General features: G+C 30.3%; 1 protein-coding gene across 1 annotated transcript; it reads left to right on the forward strand.

Annotated features, from left to right (window-relative positions):
- The first annotated feature begins 10034 nt into the window (after positions 1–10034).
- On the forward strand, positions 10035–12914 carry LOC108456245 (AP2-like ethylene-responsive transcription factor PLT2). The gene is made up of 9 exons (XM_017754843.2): positions 10035–10380; positions 10475–10850; positions 10959–11041; positions 11186–11194; positions 11299–11387; positions 11482–11555; positions 11661–11711; positions 11797–11873; positions 11974–12914. The coding sequence occupies exons 1-9, from the start codon at positions 10245–10247 to the stop codon at positions 12648–12650; spliced, it is 1572 nt and encodes a 523-aa protein (XP_017610332.1). The 5' UTR covers positions 10035–10244; the 3' UTR covers positions 12651–12914.
- Positions 12915–16800: the final 3886 nt, after the last annotated feature.

Here is a 16800-nt window from a genome sequence, read left to right on the forward strand (position 1 = left end):
TTTATGAATTAGTATATTGATGATTTTAATTGTATGATTGTTAGTAGCAAACGTAGCATCGGATCGTCATCAAAGAAGGAAAAGAGAAAGTGAACGAAGATATCGATTAAATTCGATAAATAGTGGTTTGTATTTCTATAAACCGAGCTTAATCGTTATTGTTATATTTGATATTTATATTGTATGAAAATGTGAATGAGGTAAGTATTTTTACCATATTGAAATGAATGTGACTTTGAATACCCTATTAATGATGTCGGGCTAGTCGGATATAGTTGACATGTCATAGGAATTGGAAGTATTGGGATATTCCGACATTGAGTCGATGAGACACTATGTGTCGACTATCGTTAAAGTTCGGATTTGTTCCGATGAAGTACTTTGTGTACTATAATGTTAAAGTTCGGATTTGTTCGATGAAGCACTATGTGCTTATCCCGGAGTGTGGGTTGGATCCGTGTATCCGTTAGTGTCCGAGTTATGTTAATAAGGGTAAATAAAGTAAAGGTTATTAAAGTCTTGATTGATATTGAATAATAGCAATAATGTGTTTGAATTACCATGTCTTAAAGTTGATTAAGCTATTGTTTATAGAAATACCATGAGAGTATTCTCAGCAGACGGTTTGTTTCGTGCATGCAGCTAGGTCTGAAAGTATAAGGACTCAAGATACAAGCCAATCCCCAAACTCAAATTGGTGAAGTTTCTATCTTTTAGAAAATGGCATTGTACCTAGGATGTCTTTTGGTTATTTTGAAAGTATCTAAGTTGTTAAGTGATATTTTGGTATGTTTTGTAAATGTTACCAAAACCTTAAGTATGGTATGTTTTGATATGTTAGTGAAGAGTAATAAGAGGAATTGTTGGTAAATGTTGTAGAGAGAAGAATTGAAGATGTTATAAACTTAGTTATCAACATTTTATACTAAAACAGATTTGGACAGTAACAGTAGTCCAACTTTGAAAATATACCAAAATATTATAAAGTGAATTAGATGATGAATAAAATATGTAATTTAAGCTTAATGAATCTATTTTTATATGGAAGAAACAAAATAGGTAAAAGAGTTGTATTTTATGAGATATTTACGTTTTGGTGAAACAGGGTTAGAACAATTTCTGGATTCCCTGTTTTGACTTTAGAAATTCACCATAAATTGTGTATTAAGAATTAGGACTCAAACTTTATTTTTATGGATTCCTTATTGAGTCTATTTTTAATTGAAACAAATGGAATAGTCATTGGATTTCTGTACAGGAAGAAATTTGATTCGTAGTGCACAAGGGTCAGAGTAGCCGAACCCTGAAACAGGGGAGACTTCTTCTAATAAACTGTACTAATTGGCCTGACCAAAAATTCTAGAAAAAAATTAGTAAGTAGATATATGAGTCTAGTTTCAGAGAAAATTTACGGAATTGGATTTCGAGTTTCGTAACTCGAGATATGATTTTTTTAGCGACCATGACGCAGATGGATAGTTTACTACGAAAACTGTTTAAGTGCTAACATAAGTTTTGTAATGTCTCCTGCTTGACTCCGGCAACGGTCTCGGGTAGGGGGACGTTACAATAACCAAATATAAACATATATCCAAAACACAAATCTTACCTACCATGCAATAAGCATAAATCATTCTTATGGATATACCATGGCCGAATACATCACAACACCATATCATTTCGATTTTGGTCATGGTTAAACAAAGAACTTAATGTCTCACTCCAAAAATGCTAAAAGAAGGTCCAAGAGCCATCAATCCACCATCACATGTATCATTAGCAAGCTTCATATTTAACATGCAATGGCATAAACACAAAATCCACCTTGGCCGAATATCATCCCCATGACATAGCAAAGTTTTGAACCATGGACTAATTAGAACTCAAGCTAGTAACTAAAAACATGCATGAATCTCATGGAACACCATCAAACATACCTTAACTTAGATGCAAATATGGTGAATATCTTCAACCTTTCTCCTTTCAAACCGCCAAGAAGAACCAAAGGATGAAGCTTTTCTTTTCTCTTTTTTTCTTCCTAGTTTTGGCTCAAAGAAAGGATGAACAAATTTTTTTTTTCTTTTTCTTCAACTCACGGCAATGGGGGGATCACACACCTTCTTTCTTTTTTTTTTTCATTTCTTTATTCCTCACCTTAGTTTAATGTTTCCTCCCATATTGCACCAACAAAACATGTCTTTGCCCATCCTCCCTTGTCATGGCCGGCCACCACTTATAAAAAGAGGGGTATTTGACATGCAAAACCATTGTTTTGCATGCATGCTTCAATTAGTCATCACACATTTCCTATCCTACTTTCAAAGTTTACTACTAGGTCCTTTTTAGTGAAATTCACATTTATAACCCTAAATCAAATCATCAAAAATGTTACACACGAATTAACACATATCATAGGCATCAAAATGAATATTAAATTATTTTTATGCCTCGGATTTGTGGTCTCGAAACCACATTCCGACTAGGGTCGTTTTAAGGCTGTCACAGAGCTAGCCATTCCTCAATCCAACCTTTCTCATATATGTTTGGCCCTGCTCCCATGTATACCAACGACCCTCAAAACCCAAATTTGAGAGATCACAATCAGCAAGGATCAATCAAAAAGCCTTTATCCCTCATTCACCACGAAGGTGACCACCCTGTTTTCCATGAGAAAATGCAATTTCATTGAAATCCTCCATAACAAGCCACAGAGTAGGATCCTTAGAAGAAAGTCTGTGCAATAAATCCCAAGATTGACAGTGATAAGCCTCTTCAAGAAGACCGTAAAAGCTTGTGAATCTCTATCTATTACTGTTCGAATCATCCTCAAATGAAACATCAATATAATTTTTGGAAAAAGACTAAAGTGAAACTAGACTCCCTTATTTCCAACACAAGGATAAACCACCTCTTGAACCATCACTACCCACATCCAAACTATCAATATTCCCCCAACTCATTCGAAGTTTCTCCATACGCGAACTCTGTAAGTTTGTTTCCATGAAAAAAGCTACAGTGCTATTTTCCTCCCTCAGCACCAATCGAAGGCAACGCACAGCCCAGGGACTCCCCAACCCCCGAACGTTCCAAATAAGGATCATTATTACGGTTAGCTTCCCTACCCTACAGGGGTAGCCCAAAATTCTGTAAATTGAACATGAGTTTGCTCAGCAAAAACCCTCTCCAAATTTGTCACAGAAGAAACGAAAAAGAGCAGAGACATACATGGTTGTTTTTTCCCTTCTCCTAACACCTAGGAAAATCTTCTACCACAACGGGGCCATGTGAATGTGCAACCTTCATCAGTGTCCCCTACTTCCTCGGTACAACCATCCAAGTTAATCTTAAGAATTATGTCAACTCTATCATGCGTCCGCACTCCAGTGAAGAAACCCTAGATGACACATTGTCTAATGGGTTCATCTTGAAGAAGTACCATTTTACTATCGGGAACCTACAAAGTATCCCCCTCTTCCCGAAGCCAACAACTTGTAGCCACCCATGCCCGTCGGGGTATCGCCTTAATGGAAAGATCCCACTCAAACAGTATCTCTTTCTTGCCATATACGATCTGAACAGAGCAGAAGCCCTCACCGTGCCCCAAATAACCATATAATAAACAGAAGAGAGACAGTCGTTCATACTAGAATTTGACATAAACAGAGTGATTATGTGACAAGGCAATCTTTTTATTCCTTTTCAAAGGCTCTCGAATGTCAATCTATACCCGAATCCGCCTATACCCTTCAAAACATTTACTAACTGACTTCGTATCATAATCCACAAAAGATCTCAACAAAGCTCCAAACTACCTCGTCATACTTTCAAACATCAACCCCGTCAGAAGATCATTAATCTAATACCAATAATCGACGTAGTACAATGGCACCCTCAATAGATCCTCCCTCGATTTAAGCATATGGAAAACTAGGGGATGATTATTGAACGTCCATGGACTGCCATCTATCACCCTGTCGATATTAATGTCATAGTAGAATTTGAATAGATATTGTTTCTCACCCATATCCGATATTGGTATTCCCCCCACGAGGATGCCAAAGATTGGCCAAAGTCGTGCGCATAGCTTGAATTGAATAGCATTAGTAGTCAAGAAAGTTGTCAAAGTTTTAGGTTGTCAAATATTATTACTAAATAAATTATTTTAGTACATATATTTTAGTATTTTATTATGCTTTTAGATTTTTAAATCATTTTATCTTTTTCAACCAAAAATATATTTTTTAATATTTTTAATATTTTTTATTTAAAATTAAATTATTAAATTTTATAAATGTTAAGGAATAAATTTATTGAATTTTTATAATTAGAATTAATTAATAAAATTTATACACATTAATAATTAAATTTATTATTAAAGTAATAAAAATAATAAAAATAACGAGCCTAAAATTTTAAAATCTAAAATGATAAATTAAAAAAAATTATATTAGGTCATCAAAATAAAATCTAAGATTGGTGACAGTTTGGGCGGTAGAGCATGTTTATTTGTGCAAGCATGGAAAAACGAATAATTGGTTCATCTGAGACCTGCCTGCTGCCTCAGTCTGAACCTTTTGAAAACAAAAGGCTGCGAAAGTCTAAACAAATTACTCCTAAAAGTTAAAAATTGTCGTACTGTTCACAATTTTAATATAATCTTTGTAGCTTTATTTTTGAAATTTAGTATTTTATTTCTAAATTTTAAAATTTAATCTAATTATTATTGTTATTATTTTATTAAATTTATTGGTGTAATATTTTAAAATAAAAATATTTATTTCATAATTATGCTACTAAAATTTATAAAATTAAAAATTTTAATTTTAAAAATAAAAATACAGTAATCGAAAAAGTGGTACATAATTAATTAAAGCATAATAATTTATTTAGCCCTCTAATTTAAAAAAAGATTTTTTAATCTTTTTTATTTTTTATTTTAATTCTTAAATTTGTGTGATTTATCAAATCACCCTAAAATGAATAAAAAATTAAATTTTTTAACTTTCTTGACATGGTATATGCGTGAATTGCTATGTGGATAATACGTCAACCTTTAATTAATTTTTAAAAATTCAAAAACATATAAGAACTATTTTTGAATTTAAGAATCATTAAAATTATTAAAAATTAAAAAAATATTTTTAAATTTTAAAAATTAATTAATTATTAACATATCATCCACGTGACAATCCACATATATGACACATTATTAATATTAACATTTGTTAACTTTCTTTTACTAATACTTATTTTCATCTATTTTTAAATAATTTATTAAAATATAAATTAAAATATTAAAAGAGGTAAAAATTAAATCCACAACTAAAATAATTTTTGGGTAAATAAGTAATTATACTTTAATTAGTGAGTGAATCAATAAAAACAGAAACGTGTTGGTGAAATTCGACGCTAATATCTGAAACGACGTGACACTGTCTCCATTTAATTCATTTACCACATGTGGGCGGTGGCTGATCCCAATTCCAACAAATTAAATATCTTTTCGTTTTTTAATTACAGACTAAATTTAATATTTTATCATATTTAAAATATAAGAAAATTTTGATGTATTAATAAATTTTAAAAATATTTTTGAGGATTTGTATTTTTTTATATGTAAATCTTGATGTATAAATAATTTCATTTATATAAGTTTTTTTGCTATAATCACTTAAATAATCATGAATCATCATCTTAATTTTCGTATTACATCATAATATTTACTATTTTTTTATTATATTCAAATAATATCTAATGTTATCAGAGACTAGATGAATTGCTGGTCGGCTGTTGTGCGTTGGGTTGACCGTCTTAAAATAGTTACAACATTTTGGCCACTGGAATGGAATGACAGGTAATTCTTCTTATTTTATCAAGGGTGGAAATTAAATGTTTTATTGTATTTCATATTAATTATATTAATTTTAGGGTTCACCATATCATACCTTTTAAGTCTACAATAAATAATTATATATTTAGAATATAATGGATTAATGGTATGTTTAACGATAAATAATTAAGTATATAATTTAAAACTAATTAATAACAATATATATAATATGTATAATATTAGAGTAAAAAATTAAATTGTGAGTAAAACAAAATTTAAACATATAAATATGTCATATTAAGAATATTAAATGTACTACAATTGTTTCTCGTAGTGTTGTCATCAATATTGAATTGATGTCGAGTTAACTTGTGACACAAACTCAATTAATAACATTATAAATATATACAATTGATAGAGGTAATAAAGTATGCATAATAAAATTAAAATGTACAAAATATTTTAAGATAAAGTATTGGTTGAGTGATAAAATTAAAGTTATATTGATGCAAATGTCATGGATAAAGCTACCATAAAGGTAAAACATAAGCATGACGTACATCTGGCCTACCACATGTAACAATCTAGTAATTTTGTTAACCACACGAGTTTTTAATAGTAAAAGTAGATAGAAATTTTTAATATAAAGGACTAGTTTACTCTTTGATCTAACATATAGGCACTAACTATTCATTTTAGTAGAGGGGGAAAATACAATTTGACACCTAGTACAAGGGTTTCCATGACAATTTTACCATTAATGTCAATGGTTCAAGTTTCATCATATGCAACTTATTTATTGTTTCTTTAAATAAAAAGACTAACATACCTTAGAATAATACAACTTATTTTATATACAAAACGATATTTTTTAATAATTTCTCTGATCAAGTTGGTATCTAGTTGACTCGTTACATTAACTCAATCAATGGTTTAAATAATAGTATAGATGATTATTGTTGTTGTTGTTAGGATTAATGTCACAATTCATCCTTAAATTTTCAATCAATTTGCAATATGGTACTTGTACAAAGAAAATATATAATTTAGCACTTGTACTATTCTTCCATGTATAATATACCCTAAAGCTTTAACCCCGTTTAATTACATGTTAGCTTAACAACAACGAATAAATGAATGCCACATGTTGTTATATGATTGATTTTGAATTTTGAATATGATTTTATAGGTTGATCAAATTGTTTGATATTTATCTTTTATTTCTATTTTAAACAATAAATAAAAAAAACTAAAACTTTTTCTCTGAAAATTAAAAAAAATTATATTTAAAATTTAAAGTTAATCGTCTAATGGCAACCGGCATTCATTTATTCATTGTTGTCTAAGTTAGCATGTAAATTAAATGATATTAAAGCTGAAGGAATATTGATATACGATAGAATTGTACTAATACTAAATTAGACATTTTTTCTGTATAAATATCATATTGCATATTAAATAAAAGTTGAAGAATCAACTATGACATTAAGTATTATTATTATTTCAGCAATGCATAATTAATTAATTTAAGAAGTTTCTCTCCTCTTGGACACACTCAATAACTTTGATAATTTTGAGTTTCCAAATGGTAGGGCATAGATTTACTGACAAATAATTGCTGAACCAACTGACTAAGTATAATCACTTAAATAATGGATCAACCTTTTATAAAGTAATTCAACATGCAGATAATCCATGTGACAATATTATAAATTTCTTTAATATCATCTTTTACAACCTAAGAGTCACCAACCTAATCTCCATATATGTATATAATGTAAGAAATATATTTTAACAAATATATCCATATGAAAATTATTTAATACATTTTCAAAAAATTTAAAATTTAAAAATATATTTTACACATCTAATTTGGTTATTAGTATAATAACATGAGAAAAAGATATATATTATAATAATTAGATATAAAATGAAAAATAGTTAATACAAATTTAAATTTAGAATTAGGAATATAAGTAAAAACTATGGTAAAATAATTAAAAATCCTTCTCTTTTCAAACAAATCATGTGAGTGGCTAAAATTATTAATTAATTTATTAGTAACTCATATATTAAAATATAGTGAAAGAATAATATTCATACCAAACATAAAAAAGCAAAGAACCTTTAAGGTGCAGTGAAAATAAAATAAAAATATTACTTTAAAAAGAAAATAAAACATGTAATTGAAGTCCATTTTAACTTCATCAATAATGAATTTATATACCACTTATTGGGGCAAAAGAAGATAAAATATATATAAATAAAATATTGAAGTCCATTGATATTTAAAAGGAATTTGACCAAAGGCAATTTGTCTTTACATAGTGTGTAAAGCCATCTTAGTTCATTTAAACTAAAATAATGAAATAGTTGATGGAATTGGATTACAGAAGGCAACTATACTCTAATCCACGTTATCGTTTTGCTTTTTCACGGGATGCGATAACCAATTACAACATACTTTGATTTGGGAATCTAAACCAAATCTTTTAATTAAATCCTTCTTTATTTATCTTTAATTAATTTAAACCCATAATTTCCAATTTTATATATAAAAAATCATTTTAACATTTCATTTATTTTTAATCCTTTTAATCTTTGAATTTGTGTTTTTCTCTAATCATATTAAAATAGATGGAAAAGTTAATATTGTTAACTTTTTGACACGGAATACACGTGAATGACATGTCAACATTTAATTAATTTTTTAAATTTTAAAAATTATACTTTTTATATTTTTAAATGATTTTAAATTTTTAAAATACTTTTTGAATTTTTTTCTTTTAAAAATTAAAAAATGAATTAAATACGGACATGACATCCATGTGTATGCCATGTTAGTAAAGTTAAAAATATTAAATTTTTTTATCTATTTTGGGATGATCTAATAAAAATATAAATTTAAAACCAAAAAACAAAGAAAATGGAAGACTAAAATAAATATTTTACAAAATTGAAGGGCAAAAAAATTCATTTACATTAATAAAAGTAAATTAATTTTAATACTTTCATAATATATTATACAATTAATATTTTAATAATTAAACCTTTAAATTTATTCATGTAATTATAGTTATTATATATGTAAATTTTAATAAATTTAATATATCTATTATATTAATTTAAAGTATTGTTTATAATTTTTCTACTATAAAATTTTAATTTTACGCGGATGAAAATAATATTTACTCATAGATCGCATAAATCAACCATATACTAACATATTCACAAACAATCCTTTGCACCTAATTTAAAATTCTTAAAATTAATAATTCAAAACAGCTTAAAATTTTAAAAAATATTTATTCAGCGTATAAATTTATGCATTAATAGAATATATATGTTTAAATTTTGTAAGAGTATAAATTTAAAAAAATATTTTTGAAACTTTTAAATTTAAAAATAATAATTAATTGTTGACGTGACATTCACTGTATGTCACCTTAGCAAAATTGACAGACATTAACATTTTTATCTATTTTGGGGCGATTTGATAGACATCACAAGTTTAAGAGCTAAAAGAGGCGAAAAACTAAATTGATGGTTAAATTTTTTTTGTAAAGTTAGAAGGCCAAACAAGTTATTGTACCTTAAATATAAATCTATGTAATACATATAATTTTTAATACTGAATTAAAGTATTATCCATATTTTACTGTTGACATGAAAATTAATCTTTTTCAGGGATAATAACATAATTTTAATAATAAATAAATCAGATTTTTTGGCATTGATACACATATTTGAGAAAAGATTGATGAGTTTTGATCTCATCTCTTCAAATATTTAGTAGTGATTGTTATGAAAGCAAAGAGAAAGGAGTAGAGAGTAGTCAATGTATTGAAATTAGAGTAAGATCGAGATGATTTGCAGAGTGTGGGAATGCTGGGCTTTTGGGAGTCATGCATTCCTTAGAACGAGGTCCCCGAGAGTTCCAATAAACCCAAGTGGGGGCAATGCAAAGATTAATCTGCATACTTAAGCTTAAAGGGTAAGGGGATTTTCCCACTTGGAAATGTGGGTTTGTCTTGCTACACTAGTAACACTACAAAGACTCAATTATTTTGAATTTCTTATAAAATACCATTAAACAATTATTATTTCATGCTCAAGTGTTGGAAACCATTGTTTCTACACTTGAAATGACCCTTGCAAAACGGGTCTCTTTTAAAATGTGATGTATATAGCAAATACTACACTACATCTTCTATATGATTCTTTTTCTCCCTTCACTCATGTTTGCTTTCTTCTAAAATAGCCAATGCCACCAAGAAAGAGAGAGGGTCAAAGGCTAGTCAGTAATCACTTCGGGAGCCCTTCAATACTCATTCTCTTTGGTGTCTTTTACTTGCACTAGATTTTTGGAGGGGTGCAAAGCACAGTCTTTGATTTGGAACATGATATTGGCTCCATGAATTCCAACAACTGGCTTTCTTTTCCTCTTTCTCCCTCTAATTCTTCATTACACTCCTCTCAATCTCATGATCATCATCAATTCAATGTAGGGTTAGTGAATGATAATATGGAGAATCCATTCCAAACTCAAGGTATACATATCATATTCTATACCACTATTCTTTTATCTCCCTTGTTGTTTTTCAATCTAATTCCTCCTTCTGAAATATAAATATATATTCACAGAATGGAACCTGATAAACACCCACGATAATACAAGTGAAGTTCCAAAGGTTGCAGATTTCCTTGGAGTTTCAAAATCCCAAACTCCATCCTTAGATCTTGTGGCCTTCAACACAATTCATCAATCTAATCATCCTGACGACGTTTCATTTCAACACAACAATATCGTGCAAGTGCAAAACAGTACTACTGTAATAGCTTCCAACAACAACTATGAGTTGCTAGAGAATGCTACCAATTTGCAGTCACTGACATTATCTATGGGTAGTGGCAAGGGTTCAACCAGCGCTGAAAACAGTGCTAATATCGTCGAGGCTCCCCCTAGAAGAACCTTAGACACTTTTGGGCAAAGAACCTCCATATACCGTGGTGTCACAAGGCGAGTTTTTGGATTATTCCATCAACCAAGCAAAAAGAATACTTATATATGTTATTAATTTAGATTTTGAAAGGGATATATGTATATGTATACTTGTTGCAAGTGCAGGCATAGATGGACTGGAAGATATGAAGCTCATCTATGGGATAACAGTTGTAGGAGAGAAGGGCAATCGAGGAAAGGAAGACAAGGTAGAGCCCGGACTTCTTCTAGGGTTCCATTGACATCTTCAGCTATACTATAAGCACCAAGTTTAATGTTTCCTAACCCATTTCTCTATTCTAATTTTTTCACGGTTTACCTTTGATTGATGACTTGCATCATTGATATACCAGTATACTTGGGTGAGTACAGTACTCCTCTCTCTCTCTCTCTCTATATATATATATATATATATATTCTTCTTTAAATTTTGGTTTCAAAACTGTTTTAAATCCATGTTGAGCAGGTGGATATGACAAAGAAGAGAAAGCAGCTAGGGCTTATGACCTAGCTGCACTCAAGTATTGGGGAACATCCACCAGCACTAATTTCCCGGTATATAAATACCGCTGCATATATAATTAAGTGAAGTAGTGCAATTAAAGTTAAATCTCTAGTTTTAACAATGAAGTTTCTTGTGTTTTTCAAGATTAGTAATTATGAGAAGGAGATAGAAGAAATGAAGCACATGACTAGACAAGAATTTGTCGCTGCCATTAGAAGGTACATACATATGTTCAGTAAGAGATTTTGTTTCAAACTGAAGGTGAAATCGGTGTTAGACAATATAAAAACACATGTTTAATATGTTTGTAATGTTATGATCAGGAAGAGCAGTGGTTTTTCAAGGGGTGCATCCATGTACCGTGGAGTAACGAGGTATATTATATATATACTATCAAAATGAACAGGTAGCGCCTATGCATGGCTCTCCCTCTCTAACAAACTTGGTATCTTTATACAGACATCATCAGCATGGCAGATGGCAAGCCAGGATAGGCAGAGTTGCAGGAAACAAAGATCTTTACCTAGGAACTTTCAGTAAGTATCATTTGCACATCATTATATATAAGTTGATAGGATATATATATATATATATATATCATTTTCACAGCATTTTGTTACTAATTAAAACAAACAGGTGCCGAAGAGGAAGCAGCGGAAGCTTATGACATTGCAGCGATTAAATTCAGAGGACTTAATGCAGTCACTAACTTCGACATGAATCGGTATGATGTAAAAGCCATTCTAGAGAGCAATACATTGCCAATAGGGGGAGGAGCCGCAAAACGGCTAAAGGAAGCTCAAGCACTTGAATCATCAAGGAAGCGTGAAGAAATGATAGCTTTGGGTTCAAGTTTCCAATATGGAAGCTCAAGCACCAGTAGGTTACCACAAGCTTACCCTCTAATGCAATTTGATCATCAATCGCAACAACAACCATTGCTAACATTACAAAACCACGACATTAACTCTCAATACACTCAAGAAGACACCTCCTCCTCCACCTTTCACCAGAATTACATTCGAACACAGCTGCAATTGCACCAGCAGTTTTACAACAATACCTACATTCAAAACAACCCAGCTTTACTTCATGGTTTGATGAACCTGAGCTGTTCTTCACCATCTGTGGTGGATAATAATGGCGGCTCAGGCTCTAGTGGAAGTTACAGTGGAGGTTATGTGGGCAACTCGACGGAGGAGGAAGGATTGGTGAAGGTTGATTATGATATGCAGTCTGGGGGATATGGCGGCTGGTCTGTGGACTCAGTTCAGGGCTCAAATCCCGGAGTTTACCCAATGTGGAATGAGTGATAGTGACCATGTTTGGGAGGAAATGCGGCTGGAATTATATTATTACACAGATCCATCATTAGTTCTGTTTCAACTAATAACACTTAGAAAATTTTCAATGCAAAACTTGGATAAAAAGGCTTTTAATTTTTGTTTCTGTATTGCTTGTTGTTCTGTGCGTCTTACTAAAAATTTCTTATTCCAAATCCAATTCAATTGGATATATGTTTATGGGTTGAAGTTGGACCCAATTTTGTATTCGGATCTGGAAATATCAAATTAGTCAATTTGGAGAAGACTCACTTCTATTCAATCTAATTACTTATGTTGGATCATGCATTATCTATTCAAACTTGTTGTCATTAGGTCATTTAATATCAATTTTACTATAAATCTTTTGATGGCAAAGTATTCAACAGCAACAATGGTTGGCGACCCTTGAACCGATTCCAGTCAGTGTGCCTTGCCAAGTTGAAGATTTTCCGTTACAGTTATGACATCCTACTGTGTTCCAATCTATTGGTGATGGATGAGGTGAAGTGATTAAAGTGGAGGATGACACACAGAGTAAATCTTAATAGACTTGTTGGTTGATTGTTTGAGTGCATGGTATTAAATTGAAGGGAGATCAAAACCATGAGGTGGAAGGTGGCAAGTACCTCCCTCCTCATTGGTGGAAAATACGTACTGAAGATGATAGGCAGGAAGAAGTGGGGCTCATTTCTGAAAACATTGCTGATTTTCAGCCCATTTCTTTCGGTTTTAACAATGAGGATAAGCAGTGCACTTTGGGTCCTTGTGTTCAGAAAGAAGAAGGGACGAGAGCTGGCAACTTTAAAGAAAGGCCCACGGTTTAGTAATTCTTTGTTAAATCCGTCTCCGATAGGAAAAGGGTGTGTTAAGAAACAAATGAGATCACATATTTTGAGTGGCATCAAAGGGGGAGTGAATTGGGAGTTGAAATTTTTTTATCAAAATTTTTTAAATAAAAGAGAAAGGAATAAAGGATTTGGGTACACTATTATATCGGGTTAGGAAATAGTAGGAAATTTTCGAAGTAGGCAAAGTAAAAATTTTGAGTGATAATTTAAGAAGTGATTAGAGGTAATAGAAATTAGAAAAATATTTCTTAGATAAGGAAAAAAATATTTGAGACAATGATTAAATTGTAATATAATAGAAAATATTGAGACAAAAATAGGAAAATTAAAAGTTAGGAAATTTTATGGAATTAGTAAGAATCAAGGAAAGACCAAGAAGAAACTTTATCAAATAAAATGTGATTCATGCTTGGTGAAAGTTGAAGGATAAAATGGTTATTAATTAGATGAGATATTATGAGACATAATGATTAGGGTCAAAATGTAAAGATGTATAGATAGAGAACTTACTAGCAATTTGATCAATTTTTTTAAATGGTGAGATATTTTTGATGAGGAACTATGTAGAAATATGGAGAAAAGATGAATAGCTCTCATCCTTTACCTGAGATGCCAAACTGTCACTCCCATTTCAACTTTCACTTTTATTCTAAAGAAGTCCTTCCACCATTTTTTAACCTTTTCAAACTTAAACCTTCAAGTTTTTTTAGAAGAACCAATAGAAAAGTCTACTAGTCACCTTAACTTCACAGGAAGAGACTCCATAATTGCCATAGAGGAGAGAGAAAAATTTTAGTTTCAAGAGATTGAGATAAGAAATGGTGAAATCTCCACGACATACATGTTTATTTCAATAAATAGCATAGAAACGTTATTTAATTGTGATTTTAACATGTGAGTTTTATATGTTTTGATATGGATTGAAGAAAAAGAGAACAAAGTTGAGCACCAAATTGAAGGAAAAGGAACAGAATATGCCAAGGATTGAAAATAGAAGAAAGTATATTATATCAAGTTTTTGTTATAAGTACTACATGTATTTTACGTTATTTTCTTAAGATGTTTAATATAATTGGATAATTAATTAGATTAATTATGAATTTATTATGTGAATAAAATGGATTAAATTGTGATAAAATCATGGAATATGTTATAAACATACATGTAAAGAATTTTAAATAGACATAAATGGTGTATGTCTCAATCTTTTGTATTTTGTGTGGGAAAATTGTAGTAAAAATATGTTATTTATGTGTGTTTAACTTAAGGACTAAATTGTAAAGAGAAGAAAAGTGAGTATAATTCTTCACAAGTATATTATTGCCCAAGTAGGCAAAGTTAGAACTATTAGAATATTAGTGGCATGACATTAAGAAATTTTAGCGCGCTCTCTGATTTTAGCATGTCAGTGCTCTTCGTTTAGCACATTCTGCTCTCTGCTCCATTAGTGCATATCGATGCACCTCTATATTTGTTTCGTATATCCTGAATATTCTATATAGTCTACCATGGGCGATTACAATAATGATAGGAAGCAACGCTAAACGTATCATGGTAAGTAATAATATCTTCAATAAAAGATTTAGATTTAATGGGATGAAAGCTTATATAAGGTTGAGTTCATAAGTGTAATTATGTTATGGTTAAGTTATTTGGATTATTATTTATTGAGTTTTGATTACTTCTACTGCATACTAAGTCTTCACCGGCTTAACATATTTCTTTTATAGTGTAGGTAAAGTTATATCTGAAGGGATGGAATTGAAGTCAAGGGTTGCTCATCTCATCACATCACCAAGCCCAGGAAGAGTACGAACTAAATTTTGGACTTTAGTTATGACATGTACAACACGATGATGTTAGATCTATTTTGGATGCATGTTTTGAAAACATAGATGTCATGGCTTTAAATTGTAAACTTTGCATTTTGGATATCTTCGAAGTTTTTTATGGTGATTTGAGTAAGTTTTTATGTTGGTAATTGATATATTTGAATGTGATATTGGAAGGTTATATGGCATATGGAAGTAGTTTTAGGTGTTAAATAGCAAAAATATGCAAGATGTGAAATTGCAGGTTTGACATTGCGACAAGAAACTTTATGTAGTCGCAACGAGCACTAACGTTGTGACGATAGGATGTTGTAGTCACAACGAGCTCAAGACAGTAAATCATGTTGTGATGAGGGATATCTTGGACGTCATGATGAGGAGAAACTGACGTCGTGACGAGCTCTTGAATGCTTGACTTTTCATCATTTTGTTCCGATTTGAGTTTTGTTTTGCCCGAAAGTTTTCTAAAGCTCGTTTTAAGCTCAGCTAAGCTAGAAATCATATTTTTAATCAATATGAATGTTTTATTGATAAGATGTTAACGTAGTTGCTTCAGCAATAAATGTGACATCCTGGTACCTTATCCCGACAATCGGGTCGGATAAAGGATGTTACAAATGTATAATATAGCTTAATCTAATTTTCGTCTTTTTTTTTATCATAATTAAGGTGTCCGCCACCCGCAATGATTTCTTCAATTAACTATAAAAATTGTTAAGTAAAGAAAAAAACGTTTTAAGTAACAATCAAAGATAATACTAATCTACGAGAAGCTGACAAGTTACAAAGCTAAATTCACATTTAAGCCATTTATTTTTAATGATTTATAAAAATATTTTTATATTATCAATAACATATCACTATATGATGGCATAATGATAAATTTAACTCTTAACATTTATATTTTTTGTCAATTTAGCCCTTTTTAGCTAAATTTAACTATTAACCTTTTTAAAAGTCAAAATTGACCATTAACCTTTAAAAGTTAAATTGTTGTTTTTAACCAAAACACTAACTAAAGCCTTAAAATTTTTAAACATAACAATTTATATATACTTCGTGTTTTTTTTATGAACATTTTATAGCTTTTTTGGATTTTGGACTTTTTATTTTTGAATGTTTTATAAATTTAAAATCATTTGTTGACGTGTGGTATATACGATAAATAACGTCTTCTCAACATAAAATACATGTAAATTTTTATACAAGTTACCATGCCAATATTATTCAAAAATTAATGTGTAGTCAACATTTTTATTAAAGAAAATAATTTTATTTATTTTTGAAAGGTTAATAGTCAAATTTAACTAAAAAGAATAAATGTCATATTAACAAAAGATATGACCATTATGCCAAATATGATTCACCATCCACATATAAATCCATAGCGAGCTTCAAATATAAGAATATAAGAAAATGCTAACAAAGAGGGGGAAGGCACTTCAAAAGAACAAAGCA

The sequence above is a fragment of the Gossypium arboreum genome, chromosome 9 (assembly GCF_025698485.1).
Source record: "Gossypium arboreum isolate Shixiya-1 chromosome 9, ASM2569848v2, whole genome shotgun sequence".
Taxonomy (NCBI): domain Eukaryota; kingdom Viridiplantae; phylum Streptophyta; class Magnoliopsida; order Malvales; family Malvaceae; genus Gossypium; species Gossypium arboreum.

What these genes read in the sequence shown, in the direction of transcription:
- LOC108456245 (XM_017754843.2), top strand. Translation starts at nt 10,245, where the DNA reads ATGAATTCCAACAACTGGCTTTCTTTTCCTCTTTCTCCCTCTAATTCT. An exon ending in ATATACCGTGGTGTCACAAG is followed by an intron (nt 10,851 to 10,958) that starts GCGAGTTTTTGG and finishes TTGCAAGTGCAG; the next exon opens with GCATAGATGGACTGGAAGAT. An exon ending in TTTGTCGCTGCCATTAGAAG is followed by an intron (nt 11,556 to 11,660) that starts GTACATACATAT and finishes TGTTATGATCAG; the next exon opens with GAAGAGCAGTGGTTTTTCAA.